The following is a 23,753-nucleotide window of genomic DNA, read 5'->3' on the forward strand; positions in this document are numbered from 1 at the left end:
CTTTTTGTCTTCTGCATGTTATATTTGAACTTAAAATCAAGGTTATTCTTTTTTAAGGGCTCAAAACTTTATAGATACTTAAAGGATATATATCATTTTAAACTTTTGGCTAATATGTCATATAATTAAGTGGGGGGATTTCATCTTTAAGCAGTGATGTTGTACAGTTGCTAAGTTGTGTCCAACTCTTTGCAACCCCACTGACTGTAGCATACCAGGCTTCCGTTTCCTTCACTATTTCCCAGAGTTTGCTCAAATTCATGTCCATTGAGTTGGTGATGCCATCCAACCATATCGTCTTCTGTCTCCCCCTTCTCCTCCTGCCCTCAATCTTTCCCAGCTTCAGGGTCTTTTCGAGTGAGTCGGTTCTTCGCATCAGGTGGCCAGTATTGGAGCTTCAGCTTCAACATCAGTCCATCCAATGAATATTCAGGGTTGATTTTCTTTAGAATTGACTGGTTTGATTTCCTTGCTATCAAGGGACTCTAAAGAGTCTTCTCTGGTACCAGTTCAAAAGCATCAATTCTTTGGCCCTTAGCTTTTTTTATGATAGTATTTTCATATTCTGATTTCTTATTCCAAAGAAGAAATGAATCTTTATATATTATCACCTACCTAAAGAAACATTTCTTTTTTGTTATTAATAATATGTGCCTAAAGTACAAATAACCAAGTGATTGCCGTCTATATCAGGGCTTCCCTGGTGGCTCAGACAGTAAAGAGTCTGCCTGCAGTGTGGGAGACCCAGGTTTGATCCCTGGGTCAAGAGGATCTCCTGGAGAAGGAAATGACAACTCACTCCAGTATCCTTGCCCAGAAAATTCCATGGATGGAGGAGCCTGACAGGCTACAGCTCATGCGGTCTCAAAGAGTTGGACACAACTGAGCGACTTCCCTTTCTTTCTTTGCCATCTATATCGGAGGGCTTTCTAAAATGTAGAGATAGTAAGAAAATATGAAATGGAAATACAGTTTGTTATTTTTAATAATTAAGCTTGTGCAGTAATCAGCCTTGATACAAATTGATGTCTTTTAGCTTTTAAGTTTGGACTCCATTTAGCCTGTTTAGGTTACATCTGTCAAAGTAAAACTTTAAGTTGACAGCATAAACATATATATATATACTGAACATGTGTCAAAGATTTCTTTAACCCATTGATAAAGGAATAGGATGGTTCAAAGGACAATTCAAGAGGCATTTATAGATACTGAAGAATGTTGGGATAAAAGTCCTCTGCTGAAAAGTGTTAACGTAGCCAATGACTGCTTATCCTCAGAGAGACCTGCCTACAAGAGTCACCCTTGGCTGGCATCTCAGGAACTTGGATTTTAGGAACATCCCCCCATTTTGTTAGGGAACTGTTGACCGAAACAGTCCACCTTGGCAAGACACAATGATAACCGCTTGTCTGAGTTGTCTCACAAAAGGAGGTCCCAATGAAGAATGCAGTGCTGCCACTGAAAACTAACCAGGAAAATTTGGGAGGGGCCACAAGGAAGGAGGACACACCATAGTATGTCTTATAAAACTAACCTGAAGTTAGTGAGGGAAAAAGGGAACTCCCTTGCACTGTTGGTGGGAATATAAATTGATAACAGCCACTATGGAAGACAGTATGGAGATTCCTTAAAAAGCTAGGAATAAAGTACCCTAGAAATAATACAATACTAGGAATAAAATGACCCAACAAATCCCACTATTGGGCATATACTCTGAGAAAACCATAACTGAAAACAGCATGTACACTAATGTTCATTGCAGCACTATTTACAGACATAGAAGCAACCTAGATATCTATCAACAGATGAATGTATAAAGAAGTTGTACATATATAGTGGAATAGTACTCAACCATAAAAAGGAGTACATTTGAGCCAGTGCTAATGAGGTGGATGAACCTAGAGCCTATTACACAGTGAGGTAAGTCAGAAAAATAGCATATATTAATGAATAAATATGGAATCTAGAAAGATGGTACTGATGAACCTATTTGCAGGTCAGCAATGGAGATGCAGACATAGAGAACAGATTTACAGACGCAGAGTTGGAAGGAGAGGGTGGGGTGAATGGAGAGAGTAGTATGGAATTGTGTGTGTTAAGTTGCTTGAGTTGTGTGTGACTTTGTGACCCTATGGACTAGCCCACCAGGTTCCTCTGTCTATGGAGATCTTCCAGGCGAGAATACAGCAGTGGGTTGCCATGCCCTCCTCCAGGAGATCTTCCCAACGTAGGGATCAAACCCATGTCTCCTGCGGCTCCTGCTTTGCAGGCATTCTTTACGCTAAGCTACCAGGGAAGCTGTGGAAATATACACTACCACATGTAAAACAGATAGTTAGTGGGAATTTGTTGTAGGACTCCGGGATCTCAAACTGGGACTCTGTAACAACCTAGAAGAGTGGGATGGGGTAGGAAGTGGGAGGGAGGTTCAAGAGGGAGGGGCATATGCTTACCTATGGCTGATTCATCTTGATGTATGGCAGAAACCAACACAATATTGTAAAGCAGTTATCCTTCAATTAAAAAGAAAAACTAACCTGAAAGAATATGAGAGGGGCCAAAAAGAAGAAGGAGGAGACTGTATCCTGCCTACCTCCAGAAGCCCTCACACTGGGATTCATCTTGGCTGAGACGTGCACGTGCCATCAGAAGGGACCATGAGTCAGAATGGCCAGAGATAACCCAGAAACTAACCTCCTCACTATATAACCTGAGACTGTGAGTCACATGGCAGAACAATTCTGGGTTTCCTTCTCTGCTGCTCCCTACCTGGGCACCCTTTCCCAACAGAGTCTCTTAGTCAGTAAAGTCTTTTGCTGTGTATCTCCTTGGACAGTTCATTTCTGAGCATTAGACGAGAGCCCTCTCTCAGACCTTGGAAGGGATTCCCTTTTCCCAACAATTCCATAACTGATCAAAATGGCTCACTGTGCCTAAACTGTCCATACAAGCAATGAGGTTTGTGCTGGACAAATGCTTTCCTTCTATGAGTTGCATTTTGGTAGGTACCAGGCAGAAACTGCCCAAGTGGCCAGCTCCCAATAAAACACTCATCATAGTCTCTGACAAGCTTCTCTGGTGAACATTTCACATGTGGTATCACAATGCACCTCTGGGAGAAGTAAGCTCAACTTGTGTGAACACTCGGAGAGTGTCCCTGGACTTCACTTTGGTGCCTTTTTGATTTCCTGATTTTGCTTTGTATCCTTCACTGTAATAAATCATAGCTGTGAGGCAACAATATGCTGAGTCTTGTGAGTCCCCCTAGCGAAATGTCAAACCTGGGGGTGGTCTTGGGGACCCCTGAACAGATCCAAAACATTAATATCCTACAGGGCCATAAAATATAATCTAGGATTTATATTTTATACTAAACAAAAATCACTGGCAAACCAAAATTACATGAGCCATCCGTGTGCCACAGTGCCTGGTGTTCGAGCAGGTTGTTACAGGATGGCAGGGCCTCTCTTCAGAGGCCTGTGTTGCCCAGACACTGTTGGGCATGATTACTAGAAAGATGAGGAAAGGGCTCCTGCCCATGAGAGCTTTTCAGGGTTAAACATAATTATGATAAAATGCAATAAATATGATTAAAGATTCGTAGTACTTCTGTGGAGGCAATACCTATAGTGCTTAAAGACAGAGTCTCTATAGCTTTAGGTTTAGGTCCTGGTTTACCATTTACTAGCCCTGTGATTCGTGGGGTCACTAAGGGTCGGACACGACTGAGCGACTTCACTTTCACTTTTCACTTTCACACATTGGAGAAGGAAATGGCAACCCACTCCAGTGTTCTTGCCTGGAGAATCCCAGGGACGGGGGAGCCTGGTGGGCTTCTGTCTATGGGGTCACACAGAGTCGGACATGACTGAAGAGACTTAGCAGCAGCAGCAGCAGCCCTGTGACTGAGCCATTTACTTAACCTCCCTGAGGTTTCCTCATCTGTAAACCGTCATAATATAAACCTACTTAATAAAGTGTAAGGACTAGGCACAATGCATTTAGAACAATGACAAATTGGAGTCACTACCATTTCCCTTGTAGTTTTTAAAAGGTTTATTTATTTAGAATTCAGGGTCTCAGCCACTGGATCAACAAGAAAGTCCCTCTCTTGTGTTTTTATATGCACCAAACACAGTCTAGTGAGAAACTGGAGGGCACAATTCATGGAGTTTAGGGAGGAAAGTGAAGGCAAGGATATGAGTAGGACTTCTCAAACTGAACTGGTTTGGAATTTCCAGTTCCCAAGATCCAAAGTGGAATGTTAGCTGTATGGTATCCTTTCAAATATTCAATGGCTAGGAAAAGGGAGGGGCAGGAACCTTCATTATTTAAGATGGGAAAAGCTGTCTTAAAATTTAACCTAGCTTTGCAGAGGTTGGCATCATAAATTCCAAATGAGTTTGATGTAGGACACTGTTAATTCCTTTAGTGTTCATTTTCTTCCTTTTCCCCCACCAAAGCTCCTCTTTTTCTAAAACCACCCCATGCCATGTATTCAGTGATACGGAAAATACTTGAACAGCCAGCAGGCTCTGAATACCTATCTTCTGGAATTCCTGCATTGATTTAAAAGCAACACGGACCCTCTAAACAACTGCAGCTCCTGCATTGGAAGAGGATCATGTCAATGCCAATGGAGAGGAAGGCTAATGAGGCCACAGAATACATTCGCTTTTGCAGCATCTGTTGAGCTCAGAGATATTTCCAGACACAAATTTACACAGTATGCTGATCTCTGAGCAGCCAATAGATAGGTCTGTAAGGAGGAGAGGAGGAAAAGAGCTTTGGGCAAGGCTGAATTTTATAAAGCACGGAGATGTAGAGCAAGAGAACGTTACTTTGAGACACAACCATTCCCAAGGAGGTGCCCAAAGGGCATATGTCAATTTTTCATTACATTTATAGCTGTTAAAAAAAAAACAAAAAACTAAGGAGCTCTATCTTCTGAAGGAAGAAAGAAAATGGGTGAAATTTAGATATATCTTTTTCAGATCCCCTTCCATTACAGACCTAAAGTCACTTTTTAGTTTAGAAATATAATCATGTAATATGCATAACTTGGCTTGATGAAAAAATGTGATGCTTTGGTGCATTTAGAGTATATACCTCAAAACTGCAGGCAATTTTTAAAATCAAATTTGTCTTTTGAAGAAACATCTAACAGAAACAAAGCTCAAATCTCAGCTTCTCACTGCCTTCCTGACTCATCCTCATCTCTGTGTCCTAGAATTTTCTCAGTAGGTGCTCTGTGCTCTCTCATGAACAGCATTCTGCTCAAGCCTTTTTGATAAAACTTACTGCTTGGAAAGTCTCAGTTTATATGCCAACCTCCCTCTCTCAAAGCACCATTGAGAACAGCAGCTTTGTTCTGATGTTCTCTGACCCCAGGCATCCCCAGCCACACACATCACCTCCCTACCCTCCTTGTGATGCTGATATTCCCTTCTGTTGGACCTTGGCACTCATGTGTGCATGTGTGCTAAGTCATTTCAGTCATGTCTGAGTCTTTGCAACCCTATGGACTGTAGCCCGCCAGCCTCCTCTGTCCATGGGATTCTCCAGACAAGAATACTAGAGTGGGTTGCCATGCCCTCCTCCAGGGGATCTTCCCTATGCAAGGATGCAACCTCGGTCTCTTGTGGCTCCAGCATTGCAGGAGGAGTCTATACTGCTGAGCCACTAAAGAAGCCCAGACTCTTCTAATGAAACCTACTTATTCAGCTTGAGCAACTTCACCCAGGTTCCTGGTTTTAACTGTTACCTACATGCAGATAATTCAACTACTTTCTTCATTCCAGAATTTTCTCTTGAGCTCCAGATGCACAAAACCCACTGCCTAATGACTGGGATGGACTGTGGTGGCCCTCCCAAATGCAATAAATCCAAACACTATTTTCTTTCCCCTTTAATGTACCTCCCGGCTTATGGTCCACTTAAAACAACTGGTGCAACAATTACCCTTATTATACAAGTCAAACTTATGAGTCATTCTGACTCTCTTCTTTTCTTTCACCTATATCAGATCTGAAGGTTCTTCCCCACTCCCCCACCCCGCTATGAAAGCACTAAAGCTCATTTGCATAATACATAAGCCCAGTGGCAAGGCCAGTAAATAGTCAACAACTAGCTGGGGTGAGTTCCTATTTGTAGCATTTGCCAACAACCATGGTAGAAATACTCCTGTCATAACTGGCTTCAAGCTACCATTGTAATGTCACTGAATACAAGGGAACTGGGAAGAAATGGCCAGTACCAGGCTGTTACATAGTATATACACCATATAGAGACAATAACCATAAACATCCTCAAAAATATAGGTAGTAGTAAAATGTAGCAAAATAAATCAGGAAGTGATCCATTTTGAGTATTTAACCTGTAATATAATGTATTTAAAAGCAAGATTACATAATTTAACTGCTTATCATGGCTGAGTTTAACAACTGGCTTTCAAAATTCCTGAAAATTTAACCATGGACACTTGCAAGCATGCTCCTTTATAATCTGGAGCCTGCCTGCCATTCCAGCTTTATTTCTATGCATATCTTCCCTTTAACCCTATGTTTTGTTGATACTAGATTATGTTCGCCTTCTTAAATAAGCTGCCTTTGCCAGCAACTCCTTCTGTATCCTTCCTGCCTCATCCCATATACTAGGCAGACACCTACTCATCTTTTGAGACTTAAAGTCATCTCACTTATAAATCTTTTCACTAATCTCCTACCCTCTTCCTCCAGATATAAATGTACCTGAGGATTCTGTGCATATTTTAAGCATAACCCTTGATTGGCATCTATGATTTACAAGCTTAACTTTGCTGCTAGACCATGTTCCCATGTCTCATTTTTTTTAAATCTCAGATACTTAGGCCTTTTTAAAAAGTTGTAGAAAAAATTAACGATAATATCTGTAGCCACTCAATAAATAGAGGGTTGAGCCAATTTCTGGTGCCACCACCCAGAGGATTGTGTTTTTGTTTTTGTTTTCTGAAGATTTCCTGTGGGTTTCTGGACATTTCTAACTTATGCCTTGGTTGGGCTCCTCTCTTTACCATTATATCCTTTCCAGAACCATGATTTCAATCATCCACATATTTTGTTACAGTGGCAAAAGCATCTTTGGGTGTAAAAGATCTGCAAAACACAGTCTGAAAAAAAAAAAAGACAAATGTACATCTTTTAGAATTGTTTCTGCTTTTATATAACAAACCAATATCTTCCTTAGAGCAATTCCAGCCATACAGGAAATAACAGGCTTTCTGTTTGGGCTTTTATTTCCTTAGTCCCGGGTTGGAACTGACCATATTGCTTCCACCCAAGATGCAACTGACTGACTTCCAAAATTCAGCGGACACCTTCCCTGCTAGAGACTCTTGCCCCTGAGCTTCTAGTCTCTGAAGCCAGTCTGCTGCCTTTAAATCTTCTTCAATTGACGAGTCCATGCAGCCTCCAGACCTGTGATCGTCAGACCTTCTCAAGCCTTTTTTTAACCTACTGCTCTCCTCAAAGCTCGGATTCTCTCATAACCGTTCGTTTTTCACAGGGTTCTCTCTCCTATTCCTTCAGCTATTGGCCTCTAAGCCTTTTCTCAAGCAAACCACCCACATAGCCATGAAGTAATTAGATTTTCACGAGTCCAGGCCCCAGCTGGCAGGAGATTTTTCTCAATACATGTATTGTTTGAGGTCATTTCCTGCACAGCTTCAAATCAATTTCCCACAGGGACAAAGATCACTATCCTATGTGCTAGACTTGCTTTATCTAATGTTCTGAGTCAACTGATCAATCTATTCCAGAGGGAAATTTTATATTTTCTTTCTCTCCAGCACAGTACTTGACAAAGTTAAATACTAAAAAAAAAAAAAAAAAAATTGTTGAATAAACCAAAGAAAATTTGTGATTTTTTCCCATGAAAAGTACCCAGACTTACATAACACCAATAAGACTTAATTTTATTTTATTTTATTTTTTGGTCACATCTCCCTGTATACAGGATCTTAGTAGTCTTCCAACCAGGGATTGAACCCATGTTCCCTTGCAGTGGAACCTATGAGTCTTAACCACTGGACCACCAAGGAAGTCCCAAAAAGACTTTACTTTTACCTCCAAGTGGCTTATAGTCTAGGAAGACAAACCGCCAAGACCTTCAGCAGTTCTAAAAATTTCAGGTCAACTTAGGTCTGAAGATTATTCGCAAGGTCTGGTTTGCTCACACCAAATAACTCAGTGACCACTGACAGTGTGTCAGCTGTGCCTTCCTGGTCCTTAATTAAAATAAACAGATGACATCTTTATAGAAACCTTTCACTCCAAGAGTTCTTCGTACATTGAGCTGCCTTTAATTCATAAAACGTGTTTTCAGATTAAAAAATCGCATTAAAACGTTATTCTCCTTGAATAAGTCAAACTGAGGCACAGCGGTTTCCCACCAGGATGGAAGTTTCTGGATGAAATCCGCCTGGCAGCAGAACAAGCTGAGCGCTGCAGCTCCCAGCCCCGCCCCTCCCGCCTCACCAGACAACTGTTCCCCTCCGGGCAGGGGCAAAGTGGTTTGGCAGCTCCTCACAGATGGACAGCTGAGAGAACGGTCGCTCCCACAGGCTCCGGCCCCTGCGCAGCTGTGCGCGGGGCTGTGCACAGCGCCTGCTGTCCCCCCAGCAGCGGAGAGAATCGTGCGGCTGAGAAAGCAGCTCTCCGCGGGAGGGAGGCGGGCGGGCTTGACTGACACCCGAGAGGGCTGGCTTTTTGGAAGGCTCTTAGCAACGGCCCCGGTTTGACCCTCCTCAGCCATGAGAAAATCGAATCAGTGTACCCTTCTCCCAGGCGCTTGGAGCATCAGCAGCGCAACGTCAAGGGGGCCTTCCTCCCTGCTTGTTAATTACCTGCTCTCTCCCATCTCGGGGTTCCTGCTTTTGCAAAAGTGCCTCTGGGAGGAAGGAAGAAACGACTACCACCCAGCCCCCTTGCTGCCCCGGGGCTTCAGGCTTGATTGTGAGTCCTGGTGCGTCGTTTCGTCTTATTGATAGGCGGACTGAGAGGTGGCAACCAGCCCCCCACTCCCCAGCCCCCACCCGCCCCCCGGACCGACAGGGGCTTTATTTTAAGAGTCACTGGCGCGTGGCTACGCTTTTCTCTCCCGTTTGTAGGTGAAACCCCAGTGACTTCATTGGCTCCTTGATTTAAACCACGCCCGGCTCTCTGCCCGCTTTGCTGCTGCCGGGCCAGGCGGCCCAGCCACATCCCAGCCCCGGGTGCAGAGAGCCGGGCGGCTGCTCTATTGTGTGGATGCTTCTTCTCTTCCAGAGATGGCTAACAGGGGCCCGAGCTACGGCTTAAGCCGAGAGGTGCAGGAGAAGATCGAGCAGAAGTACGACGCGGACCTGGAGAACAAGCTGGTGGACTGGATCATCCTGCAGTGCGCCGAGGACATAGAACACCCGCCCCCGGGCAGGGCCCATTTTCAGAAATGGTTGATGGACGGAACGGTAAGGACCGGCAGCGATCCCAGTGGATGATGGGCGAGCGGTGGGCAGGGAAGCCCTCCAGGGTCTCCTCTTTTGACGTGAGGCTGGCTGCCAGAGGAGCTGCGGCTGCCAAGCTCTTGTCTCGCGGGGAGGGAGATGGGAATGCCTTTATCTCCGGGAATGGACGATCTGGGCTCCCTGCTCGAATTCCCTCGCTAGATTAGAGGACCCTCCGCTCATCCCAGACATCACAGCTTGCTTCTGAGTTGCTGGCAGATTGGAAGCCCTTTTGCTCTTTCCAGCGAGAGTAGAGCTAAGTATTTCCTTGAGATACTTCCAGCCTTCTTGGTGCATCAGCTCCTGGAAGGGAGATGGGGGGTGAGAGGAGGATTCCTTCCCCCAGGAGTAATAGGTTGGTTATATAGTAAAACAAAGGAAGGGGTGGAGGAGTGGGACTCATCACCTTCCCATTCTTCCTGGAGCTATCCGCCTTGGGGATGCTCAGTGCCTGTCTGTTGAATGGATGAATTCTTATGAAACTGAAGGAAATTCTTACTTGATAACTGCTTTTCTAAGGAGATGCTGTGGTGTATTTGGGTGGATGGGGACCACAGGCTCTGCCAGTGCCAATAAGCCGGTCTTTTCCTACAGGCTGTGATTTACTGTTACATAACTGCTGTCCCAGCCTTCTGTTGGGTTATGCCCAGTGCTTTGGTTATAGGTATCTGGGGGGAGCCACCCAGTTTGGTTCCTTTACATGTCATTAGCCCTTATCCGATGCATTATTGAAGCCTGATTCTGATCTGCCTTTCGATGGAAGAAATAATACTATATCATTCAACCTCTCTGGAAGGCACTAACTCATCCCTCCACTGAAAGCTTGAAATCGTGACTGCATCACTGCACACATTCCCTCTCTAAACATTCTTTCCCTCACCCAGAAAAAGGAAGGGAGGAATTAGGAGGGAAGAAGATTCCCAGGCTACTGGACTCACCACGGTCAGGAGCAGCCAGAGGATGGGTTTTTGGAATTCAGTGTGAGAGCCTGGCCACCCAGCTCAGAGTCCATGCCTTTCTGGGGTGCCAGACTGGCCCAGGCCCAAACCTGTAGTCTGTGCCCTGTGGGGGCCAGGATGCACTTTGGATTTAGGGACTAGTAAATACAAAGGGAAACACTGATTCTGTCCCCCACCCCCACCCTTTCCTTCTTCAGGTCTTGTGCAAGCTGATAAACAGTCTGTACCCACCAGGACAAGAGCCCATTCCCAAGATCTCAGAGTCCAAGATGGCTTTTAAGCAGATGGAGCAGATTTCCCAGTTCCTGAAAGCTGCGGAGATCTATGGTGTCAGGACCACCGACATTTTTCAGACCGTGGATCTATGGGAAGGTAAACAGCTTTCTCATGGCTTCGGATCATTCTCCCCTCCCCCCACCCTTTTGCTTTTCTCTTTGTGAAAGCTGCCCACAGTGTTCTTCCGTGTGCTTCCATGCGTGTGTGCGCATGTGATTTGAGTGTGTGAGAGGATTATCAGCTGTCAGGCACACTGTTTGCCTCCTACTTTGTGATGTTCTATTGAAAGTGTTCCTCCTCTAAGGAACATACACCTCGGGACCCAGCAGGGACCCAGCAAACTAAAGGCATAAACAGAAGCCTTAGTGGAGAGGAAGCTAAAAAGGTTGCATGGATGCCTCTCCTTTCTCTTACTCCTCCCACAACGTAATTTTCTCTACAAATGATAGCTCCTGGAGGGGATGGGGGTCGGCAAGAATGCTTCTGACTCACCAGCAGCCAGGGTTATAGACAAAGCTGCCTGGTGCAATTTTGTCATTCAATCTGAGAAATAATAGCACCCCAGCTTTTTATTAAATGATTACCTGGGAGGTTGGTGACTATACCTTTCAGATGTGTATTTGCTCAGAGACAGTGATAAATGATTTTTTTCCTTTTTATTTGTGAATTGATTTAAGAAATCTAAGAAGGCATAAAAAGGAGATCAAGTTTCTAGACATATTTATCAATCCACCATCATTAGGGAAAGTGATGTGGATGGAGATACCACCAGAGAATTTGGGACCCATGGTCATAGAGCTCAGAGTCCCCTGGAGCCCAAATGTACACCTCCATCCAAGCATGTTTTTCCACACCAGGCCTGCTGCAGTGAGGAGAGGGAGGGACTTGTGTGAGCAGGGCTGCCAGGTTTACACTTCACTCTCATGCTCATTGTCACTAGCTGTCATCAGTGGTTCAAACAACAGGATACTCAAGGCAGTGACCCAAGTGGCTCCGCTGACAATGAGAATATACAAACTTTCCTGGAATCAGGAGACAATGATATGTGAAGGGGTATTCAGATGATGGTTGAACCATATTTCTAGCAGAAGACCATTCTACTAAACACCTTATAAAGAAGCAATTGCCTCCTTAATCCTCACCCCCCACACACACCCTGTCTCCATGTCGTGCAGAGAACTGGCATTTCCTGTTTCCTTCACAGATGAGTACTTAAAAATCCTAAGATGCCAATCAGTTTATCAGTCATGTTTTGCTATTATTTAGAAGCTCAGATATTCAGACCTTTGCGCCAGGCCATTGAACCTCATGGACACTAGCCTCCAAATCCCCACAGAATGTCATCATTGAGCTTTAGTCCCTGCTTTATAGGTCAAAACTATGCTGATTCTTCCTTGTTAATATTACCTATTGCTTATCAACATTTTCCTCAATGCTAGGCATGGTACTACTGCCTTTCTGCATAATACCAATCAATTCTCCTAACAATTCCAGGAGAGGGGGTGTTGTTGTATGACTGGCTAGTAATTAGCAGAGCCAGGACTCAAACCCAGGCTCTGTGATGTCAAAGAGTAGGGCCTTAACTCGTCTGCATGCTGTGCTTGGGCCAGCATGCTATTTGCTTCCCCTACACCATGAGTGTGCTGTTGAGTCATAACCATGAGTGAGCAGATGAAGAGGAGAGGGAGTATGATTCAGGGCTGTGTGGGACGGAAGGTGAGAGCCCCTGTGCTGGCAGGTTTGTGTGAATGGAAGGGGTCCCTGCAGTGAGTCCCCCCACCCCACCGAGTTCAGGACATATATAGGATAAGGAAGAAACTGGGAGGGCTGGGGGAGGTGGGGAGCTGGAGGGTGCTTTTCTGTGCTGAGGAGGCTTTGCTTGTCTTTCCTCTTTTTCCAAAGACCACACAGGTGAACTTTAGTCCCAGGAGGCGCTAGCAGTGAGGGGGAGGAGGACAGGGGGCAACGTCTCCCTGATAAGTAGAGCAGGTGATGATGAAGCTAGAGCTCCCCACAATTACTTATGTATATCGTACCACCTGCCCCAACCCTGGGCTTCAGCTTGTTCTCAGGGAAGAGGGAGGTTAGGGGCACCAGTGTGACAGAGGGAGCCTGAGATGGGGTGGTGGAAGGGTGGGCTCCAAGGCAGGGTGATACTCCTAGAGAAAAGGGAAAAAGCAGACACTGTGAGGTGGACAGGTGGGCTCCCAGGGCAAAGAAAGATGGGCTGTAAAGGAAATAAGGAAGGCAACTGATTACTGCCAGGGCGCTGTGGGTGAGATGCTGTAGTCAGGACAGCTGGCATAGAACAGATACTTCAGAGTGTCTAGAGGCTCCAGAGCCTGGTGGGCCCCTCCATGGAGGGACAACTCAGGGCTGAGGTTGGGAGATTCATTCTGTGTGCTAGAAGGGATACTTGACATCCCCCAGGAGTCCTGTCTGCAGCTCGGGCTGGTTACCATGCATACAATCGAGCCAGAGGCAGGAAAGTGGGTTGCTTTGAGCAGAGATGGGGAAGAGACGTGGCCTAGGGTGAGTCCAGGAGTGAAACTCATGGAACAGCAGCACCAACAAGCACGAGGCTGGATCCTTCTGCCAGAGCTGCTGGTCCCCTGCGAGGCTGGGGATGAGTAAGCTGGAGTCTGAGGGATGCCGCTGGGCAGGCTGGCAGGTGTCTGTGTGCCTCTGTGCGTGAGAGGGTGTCCATGTTTGTGCGCTCAGCTATTGGACTGGCCATCCCCTTAGCTTAGTTCACGTTCTTCTTGCTCTTCTGCACCTGACCTGTGGTTTTAATGCTGTCATCAAATTCCACATTACTCACATGCACTCCTGATTCCACGCGTTGTGGTCATGGGAGCTGTGGCTCTGCGGGGCCAGCCCTCCTTGCCTGGGTACTTCTCGTCCTCGTCTGCAGGCACTTTATACTCGACAGCTCTCAGTCCCTCGTCTCCCCTGCTTGGCATCTTCCTAAGTAGGGCTCTGATTGCCCATGGCTGCCCAGTGACTCTGTGCTGCTCCTATGTCGCAGACGAATAAAGCCGCAGGAGCCCAAAAGCTTGCCAAATGCCTTCTCTTTTAGCTTCAGTTGTTTAGACAGGCAGACGCCCCAGAGGTATCCTCTACCTTGAAACCCCTTTTAGATACAAGGTAAAATGTTTGGAATGGATTTGGGGGCAACCAGAATAAAAGGTTCAAGGCCTTAAGAAGGAACCCAGGGTTGAATGATCTAAAAAACAACCCAACTACAGTGATATAGACAAGGTTACTGGAGTTTCTCTTGAAGGAAACTGGGTGACCTGTTCCTTTCAGTGATAGAGGAGCAGTGAGGGCAGCTTAGAGCCATGGAAGGAGAGGTCTTTCTCATGGATGGGAGAAGGTGGATGCCTGGCAGGTTTGGGATTCACCCTGGGTCCCTGGAAAGGACGGGTGGGGCCATCTCAGTTGTGACTCTGGAAAGCAATGGAGGTTAGTTTTCAGCATCTCTTCTGTGGAGAGAAGGAGGGAAGGAGAGAAAGGGAGGAGCCAGAAGAGGAGGGGTCTCTGTGTGTGTAAGAGATAATTCATGAGAGCAAGTGAGTGTGCTGGTCACAATGCGTGCAAATCAATGTCACCCTGGACGGTAGGAGAGTGCAGGCCCCTAAGTCAGAAATTAGACCACCAGGTTCAAACTTCTGCTCCACCACTTACCAGTGAGCTTTTCTAAGCTTCTGTTTTCTCACTTGTACAATGGGAATAGTAGTGTCTATTTCACAGGGTTGATGTGAGGTGTCGGTGAGACAATGTATTAGAAGTGCTTAGCGCAGTGCTTCTACTATGGAAGAGCAGACCATAAAATGTGATAGTAATTTTCAAGTTATTATTATCATGTCTCTATAAAAAGACTAATAGAAAGTGAGGGCAGCAGGAGCAAGGCTGGAAGGGCACATGTTCTGTCTGGAATGAATGGGCTTCATTAAGGGCCTCACACAGCGGCTGGTAGGGTTGCCTGGAGGACCTTTTCTCTCTCTGTCATCTCCACTGGCTTCACCTCTGGCCATTCTCCAAAACGAGGGACCATCCTTTGGGTCTCTGTATTGACTTTGGTCACTACCCTTCATGTTTTTCCCCATGAAGTATTGCTTTGCCTATTCCAAACCAAGGGGTGTTGGTACTATGGGAAGAGCATGAGTTTTAGCATCATACTGCGTGACCTTGGTTAGACTGCTTAGTTTCTCAGAGGCTCAGTTCCCTTCTCTGTAATCAGCACTTCCCTTGTAGGATTCTTGCAAGGATTAAATGTATAAAATGCCTAGTGCAATGCCTGGCTAAGAGACACCTAATAAATATTGGGTTTTTTTCCCTCTGCTGTCAGTGCATCAGTAAATACCCTTTTCGGTTCCCATGCATAACCAGGCAATGAGCATTAGACACCTAGAATTCTAGAATGTCAGTGTAGGCAAGACTCAAAGATCAATCAAATCTGATTGCTCTTCCCCATTTTCCTACTGATGAGGGTCTGGGACACATGATTTTATGCCGTCTTCGTGTTCCCCCCCTTGATGACTGAGTGTCAAAGAGGTTTATACTGGGGTGGAGTGCCTGGAATATATTCCAAATATGGAGCCATATATGTTCTCTGGAAGGTGTCACTATATGTGTCATTCCTCAATAGCAAGAAAAGACGAGACTTTTCATCCAGTCTGAGAGCAGTTTGGGAATATTGTACAGTACCCATAGTGACTTGAGACATTACAGAAATGCCTGCTGCTTGAAGCCTCCTTTTGTGTCAGAGCAGCCGTTCCTGCATTCACTGCAAGCACTGCTCACTCTGGTGTTTGACGGGCTCTTCCTTCAGCAGTGGTCCTTCAACTGCAATGCGCACCAGAACCTCCTGTTAGGCTTGTGAAAACCCAGATTACTGGACCCCAGCCCCAGAGATTTGGAGGTATTAAGTCTGGGGTGGGGCCTAGGGGTTTGCATTTCTTACCTATTCACAGGTGATACTGCTTCTGCTGGTCTGGGAACTCCACTCTGAGAACCATTTCCCTACAGAATTTCTCAGGGAGGCAAGGAGCGTGAATTTATAAAGCCCACAGAGCAGCCAAACCTACCCTCTGACATTTCCCCCTGATCTAAAGCAATAGTTTTCTACCTTGAGTGGAGAATTGAGGGTTATCCCTAAGTTATTACTCGGGAAAATAAATATTTTTTTCATCCACTGACTGCTTTCTCTGTAAGTCCCAGAAAGATTGAAAAAAAAAAACAAACACCCAGTATTCTAAAAGCAACAAGGTGGAGTCAAGAATAATGTAAAAGCAAGAGCTTTGAATGTAAGACTGAGTTTTAGTATTGAAAGCAGAGTATCCAACCAGACTATACCTGCCCAGATGAGTCCTCTGGCCTTGTTTCTTTCTCTTTAACTTTTTGTTTATTTTCTCTGCCCAAAGACATGAATAAGAGAATGAAAATAGTTTTAAAAATTAAGGGAACAGAATCCTTGTTCAGGTATCTTTTTGGTAAAAGCCTTCAAACTCTATGGGCACTGGGGTTCCTTATAATGTAGAACCCTTGGCCCGTCCCCCTGGACATGATCCTTGAATCGCTGGAGTGTAAGACCACACCGGGGAGACACTACACTGCGATAATGCAATAAACAGGAAACAGTGCTGTCAAGTAAGTTGCTTTAAGAGATTCTGACAAGGAAAGCTACCTTGCCACCATCTCTTTTTACAATTGCAAGTCTAATATGAGTTCCCCTTATGACAGGGGGCTGGAAGGGTTCAGAAGCCTGATTAAAATCCTGAGCTGTCACTGTAAACTTGGCCCCTCTCTTTTGGGTATCACTTTCCTTCTGTGGCCAGTGGTCTCATTTGTAGATCACCACCTAGTCTCTGAGCTTCCCTGGTGGCTCAGTCGGTAAAGAATCTCCCTGCAATGCAGGAGACTCAGGTTCAATCCCTGGGTCAGGAAGGTCCCCTGAAGAAGGAAATGGCAACCTACTCCAGTATTCTTGCCTGGGAAAAATCCCATGGACAGAGGAGCCTGGTGGGCTACAGTCGCTGGGGTCGCAAGAGCTGGACGTGACTTAGCGACTGAACCACCACCGCCATCTGGACTCAGTCTCATTCGTACTCTCCCGGCATCTAGAAAAGTCCCAGCACCTAATTGGTACTTTAGAACCATTCTCCTCTTCCCCTTCTTCCTCTTTCACCCTCTTTTTCTTGGAGGAATAGCCTTGAACAGCAGTTTCAAGCTGTCTTGTCAAAGTATCTAGGGGTAGTTTTCAGGAAGCAAAGCAATTCCAAGCTTCTGAGGTTCTGAGCAGCCTCCCCAATGTGGATTTAGCTATTGATGTTACTTCTGACTTTGTGGAGAGTAGCTCTGAAGGAAGCAGTTATTGCTTAGCAACTTTAGTACCTACCACATATCAGACATTGGGATGTTTTTAAAAATTAAAAAAATATAGTACTGGGGACAGTGCTTGCATGTCCATCTGGCTGCATCAGAATCATCACAGGAGATTGTCACAGGATATGAATTTTCAAGATCCTCAGGTAATTCTGATGATTGGTCTAGTTAGGAGTCACCAGGTGAAACCCATGTTTCTTAAACTTGTCTGATGGCATGAATCATAGGGAAAGATTATTAAAAATACAAACTCCCAGGCCCCACCCAGGGCTGCCAGATCAGTCCCTCCAGGGAATGACCTCAACTTTCTTTTTTTTTTTTAAAAAAAAAGAAAGTTAGGAAATTTTCATATTTTTAAAGTGTTCCCCCAACCTCATCCCATAAATAATTCCAGAAGCTTGGGAAGCTATGTTCTATAGCAGGCTGGGTTCTAGGCAGATGGATGGGCAGTTGTGATTCAAGCAGTTTAGCTTTTGCCAGTTTATAACTGGCTCTCTTCACAGATCTTTCCTAACCTCATTGCTCCTTCAAACATTTCAATGTTTGACCCTCCGTGACAGGAATCAACCTCCAAAAACAACCCCCTTCTACCCAATTAGCACTTGGTCTGAGCTTCTGACTGGCAAGAGAAATGAGGCTGAAATAGAGGCTCTCTTCCCATTCGGTTCACCCAAAACAGTAGAATTCTTTCCAAAGTGTGCCTTTTAGAAAATAAAATGGACATGAACTGGTTACAGGAGGCAGATTTCTGTTCATTATATTACTTAATCTTGACAATAATTATTTTAACTTGATCTGCAAACTGGTGGGGATCTCTGAGCCCCAACTGCTTTCTTTTGCTTTAATCTGACTAGGGTTGAGAAATTATTCCAAACAAAACAAAGATTTGAGGTCATTTGAAATTTGTGCCCCAGATTTTATGGGGGTTTTATGCCTGTGGGAGATGGCAGTGTGGCCTCCTAGACTGTTTGGGGGCTTTGCCTTCAGACAGACCTGAGTTAGAGCTTGGCCCTGATTTACTTGTTGGGTAGCTCTGGCAAGTTAATTAACTTTCCTAAGTTAATTTTTCCATCCACCTGTTGGGAGGAATCATATTAAGTCCATGGAGATCAGTGAAACTATTAGTCTCTGAGTTGTGTCTGACTCTTTGTGACTCCATGGACTGTAGCCCGTCACGCTCCTCTGTCCATGGAATTCTCTAGACAAGAATACTGGAATGTGTAGCCATGCACTTATCCAGGGGATCTTCCAGACCCAGGGATTGAACCCCAGTCTCCTGCATGGCAGGCAGATTCTTTACCATCTGAGCCACCACTTCACAGATGGCTCTAGTGGTAAAGAATCAGCCTGTCAATACAGGAGATGTAAGAGATATGGGTTCAATCCCTGGGTTGAGAAGATCCCCAGGAGGAGGGTATGGCAATCCATTACAGTATTCCTGCCTGGAGAATCCCAGGGTCAGAGGAGCCTGGTGGGTTATGCTCCGTAGGGTCGCAAAGAGTTAGACACGACTGAAACGACTTAGCAGCAACAGCTACGAAATGGAGGTCACAGTCACATATAATGAAGTGTTTTTGAAGTGAAAGTCTCTCAGTTATCTTCGACTCTGCGACCCCATGGACTGTAGCCTGCCAGGGCCCTCTGTCCATGGGATTCTCCAGGCCAGAATATTGAAGTGGGTTGCCATTTCCTCCTCCAGGGGATCTTCTGACCCAGATATCAAACCCAGGTCTCCCGCATTGCAGGCGGATTCTTCACCAGCTGAGTCACAAGGGAAGCCCACGAATACTGGAGTGGGTAGCCTATCCATTCTCCAGGGTATCTTCGTGACCCAGGGATCGAACCCAGGTCTCCCACATTGCAGGCGTATTCTTTACCATCTCAGCTACCAGGGAAACCAATAAAGTGTTTAGCCTATCATTTATAACAAATCTCTTGTCTCCAGATCTTTCTTTTTTAAAAAAGTTTTTCCAGTTTTTTCCTGTTTGCCCAGCTGCTTCTGCCCAATCACACCATTTCTTCCTTTTGGATGCTTCTGGCTTGAGGGTGGGGTGGGATTTATAGGTCTACATTCCTGGATATCTTCCCCTTGCCCCCAGCTTAGTTCCCTCTCTCCTCCTCTCTGGGCTCATGCAGTGTGTGTGTTAGCCCTATGTGATGGGATGGGGGCTGGGTCTCTGGTTTAACAGAGCTTGCTTCCCACCCCTGGCACCAGGGTAGTATCTGTGGCTGCTTGCCAGGTGCCAGGCTCATTTCCCAGATCTTGGACATGCCAGATGTGCTCTTTCCAACCCCCAGGCACAGATTTCCGGTGTGCTTCCCATAGAGAGTAGAGATGAGTGATGTACCCAGACCTTCCTAAGCTTCCATGTTCTTCCGTTTCTTGAGGTTCTCTTTAACAACTGATGCTTGAAAGCAAGCCCTCGCCCTATGTCCTCCCGCAGTGATCTTTCAGAATATCATCACGACAGTTCTATCAAAAAAATGTATCCTATGATACAGTGACAGCCACAGAAATGCTTTAAATCTGCGGAAGAGAGGGAACTTTCTCACAGCCTCTCCTCCATTTCCTCTCTCTGACTTCTCAGTATCCCTTGGGCCCGCCTCCTTCCATCTGCTGCCCAGATCCTCCTTTCTCCACCACCCCAGCTGTTCCTTGCGTCTGGTGTGGGGCTCTCCATTGAGAAAGTTTCATCCCTGTGTATATTATCCATCCCACAGGACCTCACAATCCAGGAAATCGTCCTGTGGTTAATGTGGGCAGTGGAGCGGCGCGGGGAGAGAGAGGAGGATCTGCTGTCTCTCTCCTCTTTGAATAAATGGACATCCTGACCCAGACTTCCTCTGCGGGCCTCAATAGTTTATTTTGTTATAGTTATGCTCCATTCTCACTTTTTGTCTGCTTTTCCCCTGCAATTTTGTATTCCCTGGGGACCCGCCCCAGGGAGGTTGCAGATGGTTCACGCAGCCTCGAGGAACTTTAATGTCTGCCCTTAACTTTCACAGCCCCTGCTAGGCTGAACACTGCACCTCTCCCCGAGCCTGGGGCTTTAGCTTCTGCGCTCCACACTTGTGCCATATGTATGTATGCCTTTGCTGCTGCTGCTGCTAAGTCACTTCAGTCGTGTCCGACTCTGTGTGACCCCATAGACGGAAGCCCACCAGGCTCCCCCGTCCCTGGGATTCTCCAGGCAAGAACACTGGAGTGGGTTGCCATTTCCTTCTCCAATGTGTGAAAGTGAAAAGTGAAAGTGAAGTCGCTCAGTCGTGTCTGACCCTTAGCGACCCCACGGACTGCAGCCTACCAGGCTCCTCCATCCATGGGATTTTCTAGGCAAGAGTACTGGAGTGGCTTGCCATTGCCTTCTCCGAGTGTATGCCTTTGATCTGGTTCTAAATTATGGGGCTAAGCACACAGTAGCAACTTCCCTTTTCCTTGTTCTGGCCATATCAGCTGGCTAGAAGCAGGGAGGCGAGAAAGGATGGGAAGAGGAGACTGCCTTGTAGCCCAGTTGTCCGCTCCGTGGGTGAAGGGTCCCAGGGCTCCTTCGGGGACAGGGTGCCCCTGAGTGAGGGGGAAACCTCTCCTCCACTCTCGCTCAGTCTCTCCTCCTCGCTCCCTCCCTCACTCTCTCATGGAGCCATTTATTTGTTATCTCCATTTAGCTCCTTTCAAGCAGCACAAACTGAAGAGCCTCTCAGCACGTCACACTGGAGGCTCTCTGTGTTGATTTGCTTTTCTTCATCTGCCAGGCCTCCAGCCCAAAGACCCAAGTGAATACTCAATTTGATGCACATGGGTGATTTGAGACCCTTTTAACCCAGATAAAGTAAAAGAAAGACTCCTCCTGGGGTTTGGTGCAGTACATCCATCCAGTCAATATCTTTCCAGTTTCCTTTTCTCTTTTCAGTCCGGTGGAAAATCTCCTGTGCAGACCCCCACACCAGCCTGCCCACAGCACCTCCCCTCACCACTGCTTGGAGAACCCTGGGAGGCTGGGGCCTCTGCTACGGGCAGGGACCCACCTCTGTCTGAGCTGCTCAGTTATTGGAATGTGTTATGCATGCAACTGGGAATGGATTAGAACATGGGTATCTCTGGCATGCACCACGTAAAGGATAATTAGGAGTGTTTTTGTTCCTTTCTGAGGAGTTTGGCTATGGTTGCCTTTGTACCACTTTAAGGTGTGTTTTGTATCCCTCTCCCTCGAGTGTGCTCAACTACAGCCTCCTATGAGAACTTATTCCCAGAGGTCCAGCCCCATCCTCCTCGACTCCTTGGCCCCGACACATGCTTGGCTTTAATCTCTCCATTGGCTTCCAGGAAAGGACATGGCGGCCGTGCAGAGGACCCTGATGGCTCTGGGCAGCGTTGCTGTCACCAAGGATGATGGCTGTTACCGGGGAGAACCATCCTGGTTTCACAGGTAAAAAGGCCTTTAGTCACATGCTCTCCCCTTCCCTGGGCCAAGGATGATTTTAACAAAAGTGAGCATCTGAAGCCTTGGACCTCCCCAGAGGCTGTTTGGACACAAAGTCCAGGCTAGAAACAGGCAAACATAGCCCCACAGCTGAATCTCCCGGAACAAGGCTAGACTGATGCTGCAAGTTCAGGTGGATATACCACCAGGGCTTTTCCTGCTTTTCAGATACCTGAACACTGCAGTTCTGCCCACATTATGTCTCTCCTGAGACGGAGCAGAACTGAATGGCTTTTCTCACATGTGCCTTGATGTCCGAATTTGGTTTTATTATGAGCCAAGTTGCCCTCAATGTACGTATTTATTTATTTATTTTCCCACATAATAAAGGGAAAATATGTTTTATTTGTTGGAATAGTCCTGTCATCCCAGCATATCCATTAATAGCATTCTCTGTCACTCTCAGAGGTGGCCTGAAGTGGATAATAAATGATATCGTCGTGTCAGTAAAGGGCCTTTTCCTAAAGAAATTTGTTTTGCTGTTTGTTTGGGGCAGAGAGAGGTAGCAAGGGAGCTTAAAGTTAACCCAGTAGCTCAGTGGGAGATGAAAAGAGCACATTGTACAGATAACTGACCCTTCATTCCTCTAATCCCCTCATCTTCTTGACAGTTTAAAAAGGTACCAGCTTGTGGCAGTTTAAATGAACCTGGTCTGAAAAGCTCCTAGATATTGCCAGGTGCAACCCTGCTTTTAGCCCCCATTTTCTTAGTGACCTACCGTGGTCTCTATGGCCCATAAAACCAGCATTATTTACTATCTGGCTCTTCACTAAAGTTCACAGACTTCTGTCTAGGGTAAGACATTTCGCCTCCTTAACTCACTGCATCCCTCAGCTCTAAGGTGGGACGTTCATCCTTGGCCCCATACAGAAAAGGGTGGAGTGGGATTAATGAAATGCTTAATAAAAAAGAGCTGATTTTAATTTTCACAAGGGCTTGAGGTAACTGGTGAGAGGAGAGACAGGAAAGCTGTCTGAGAGTAAAATCTCCAGAGAAGCAGCACTGGTTCTTTGCTGTGGAAATTCTGGAAATTCACTTGAAGAGTAGAGAGGTCGTGTATCATAGCAGGGCCCATCTGTGGTAAGGTCATGGCCCAGGTGGTGCCGTAACCCAGGGCAGTGTCACAGCTCAGGGTAGGGTCATAGCTCAGGGTAGAACCATAGTTCTTGGCAGAACTGTGGTTCAGAATAAGGCCTCTCCTAATTGGTGGCCCCCAAAAGAACATGTTGGAGAAGGAAATGGCAACCCACTCCAGTGCTCTTGCCGGGAGAATCCCAGGGACGGGGGGAGCCTGGTGGGCTTCCGTCTATGGGGTCGCACAGAGTCGGACATGACTGAAGTGACTTAGCAGCAAAAGAACATGTCTAACTGCATATCTTGGGAAAGGTTTAAAAACGGAATGAAACTGTTCCATCTCATTCCCTCTGCCCAGGAAAGCCCAGCAGAATCGGAGAGGATTTTCCGAGGAGCAACTTCGCCAGGGACAGAACGTGATAGGCCTACAGATGGGCAGCAACAAGGGAGCCTCCCAGGCAGGCATGACCGGGTATGGAATGCCCAGGCAGATCATGTAAGATGCCACGTCCCACGACCTGTAGAGAGGACGAAAGTGCCGCTTCGTGGTCTCTATGATAAAGAAGTAGTTAGTCACCTTCTGACCTTCTCTTCTCAAAGCCTCCTGCCCCTGGTTTTTGCAAGTGCTGCCTTTCTGCTGCGAATCCACGTTGCCTACTGCTGCCACCTCCTGTTCATTTAGAACTATGCAAAGACTCCGCTTCCTCTTCCTCAGCTCCTTTGCCCTCGAAGCCTTCAGCCTTCGTTTGTCTGATTATTTATTTATTTATTTGCCAAAAATTTCCCTCCTCAACTTACAGAGCGCACCTAATAAACAAATTAGTCTTGTGTCTTCAAATGTAAAGTTTCTTCTTTGTCCTAAAGACTTTGCAGGCAGGGCTGGTCATTTCATTCAAGAAGCCGGCAATATGGAGTTAAGCTGTACCTATAGCTGTAGAAATGTAAGTTAACTTTCAGGTAGCCCTTGCAAGGTTATATTGGTCATCTTGACAGTTGCAGTAAAAAGTTTCGGAATAGTTTGCTCACTCTGACAGCCCGAAGCCAAGAGCTCAAGAA

General features: G+C 46.1%; 1 protein-coding gene across 1 annotated transcript; it reads left to right on the plus strand.

Annotated features, from left to right (window-relative positions):
* The first annotated feature begins 8,575 nt into the window (after nt 1-8,575).
* On the plus strand, nt 8,576-23,356 carry TAGLN3 (transgelin 3). The gene is made up of 5 exons (XM_055418350.2): nt 8,576-8,990; nt 9,303-9,484; nt 10,677-10,851; nt 21,467-21,569; nt 23,056-23,356. The coding sequence occupies exons 2-5, from the start codon at nt 9,305-9,307 to the stop codon at nt 23,195-23,197; spliced, it is 600 nt and encodes a 199-aa protein (XP_055274325.2). The 5' UTR covers nt 8,576-8,990; nt 9,303-9,304; the 3' UTR covers nt 23,198-23,356.
* Nucleotides 23,357-23,753: the final 397 nt, after the last annotated feature.

Source organism: Moschus berezovskii, chromosome 1 (assembly GCF_049115385.1).
Source record: "Moschus berezovskii isolate FMDL1 chromosome 1, NW_MosBer_1.0, whole genome shotgun sequence".
Classification (NCBI taxonomy): Eukaryota; Metazoa; Chordata; class Mammalia; order Artiodactyla; family Moschidae; genus Moschus; species Moschus berezovskii.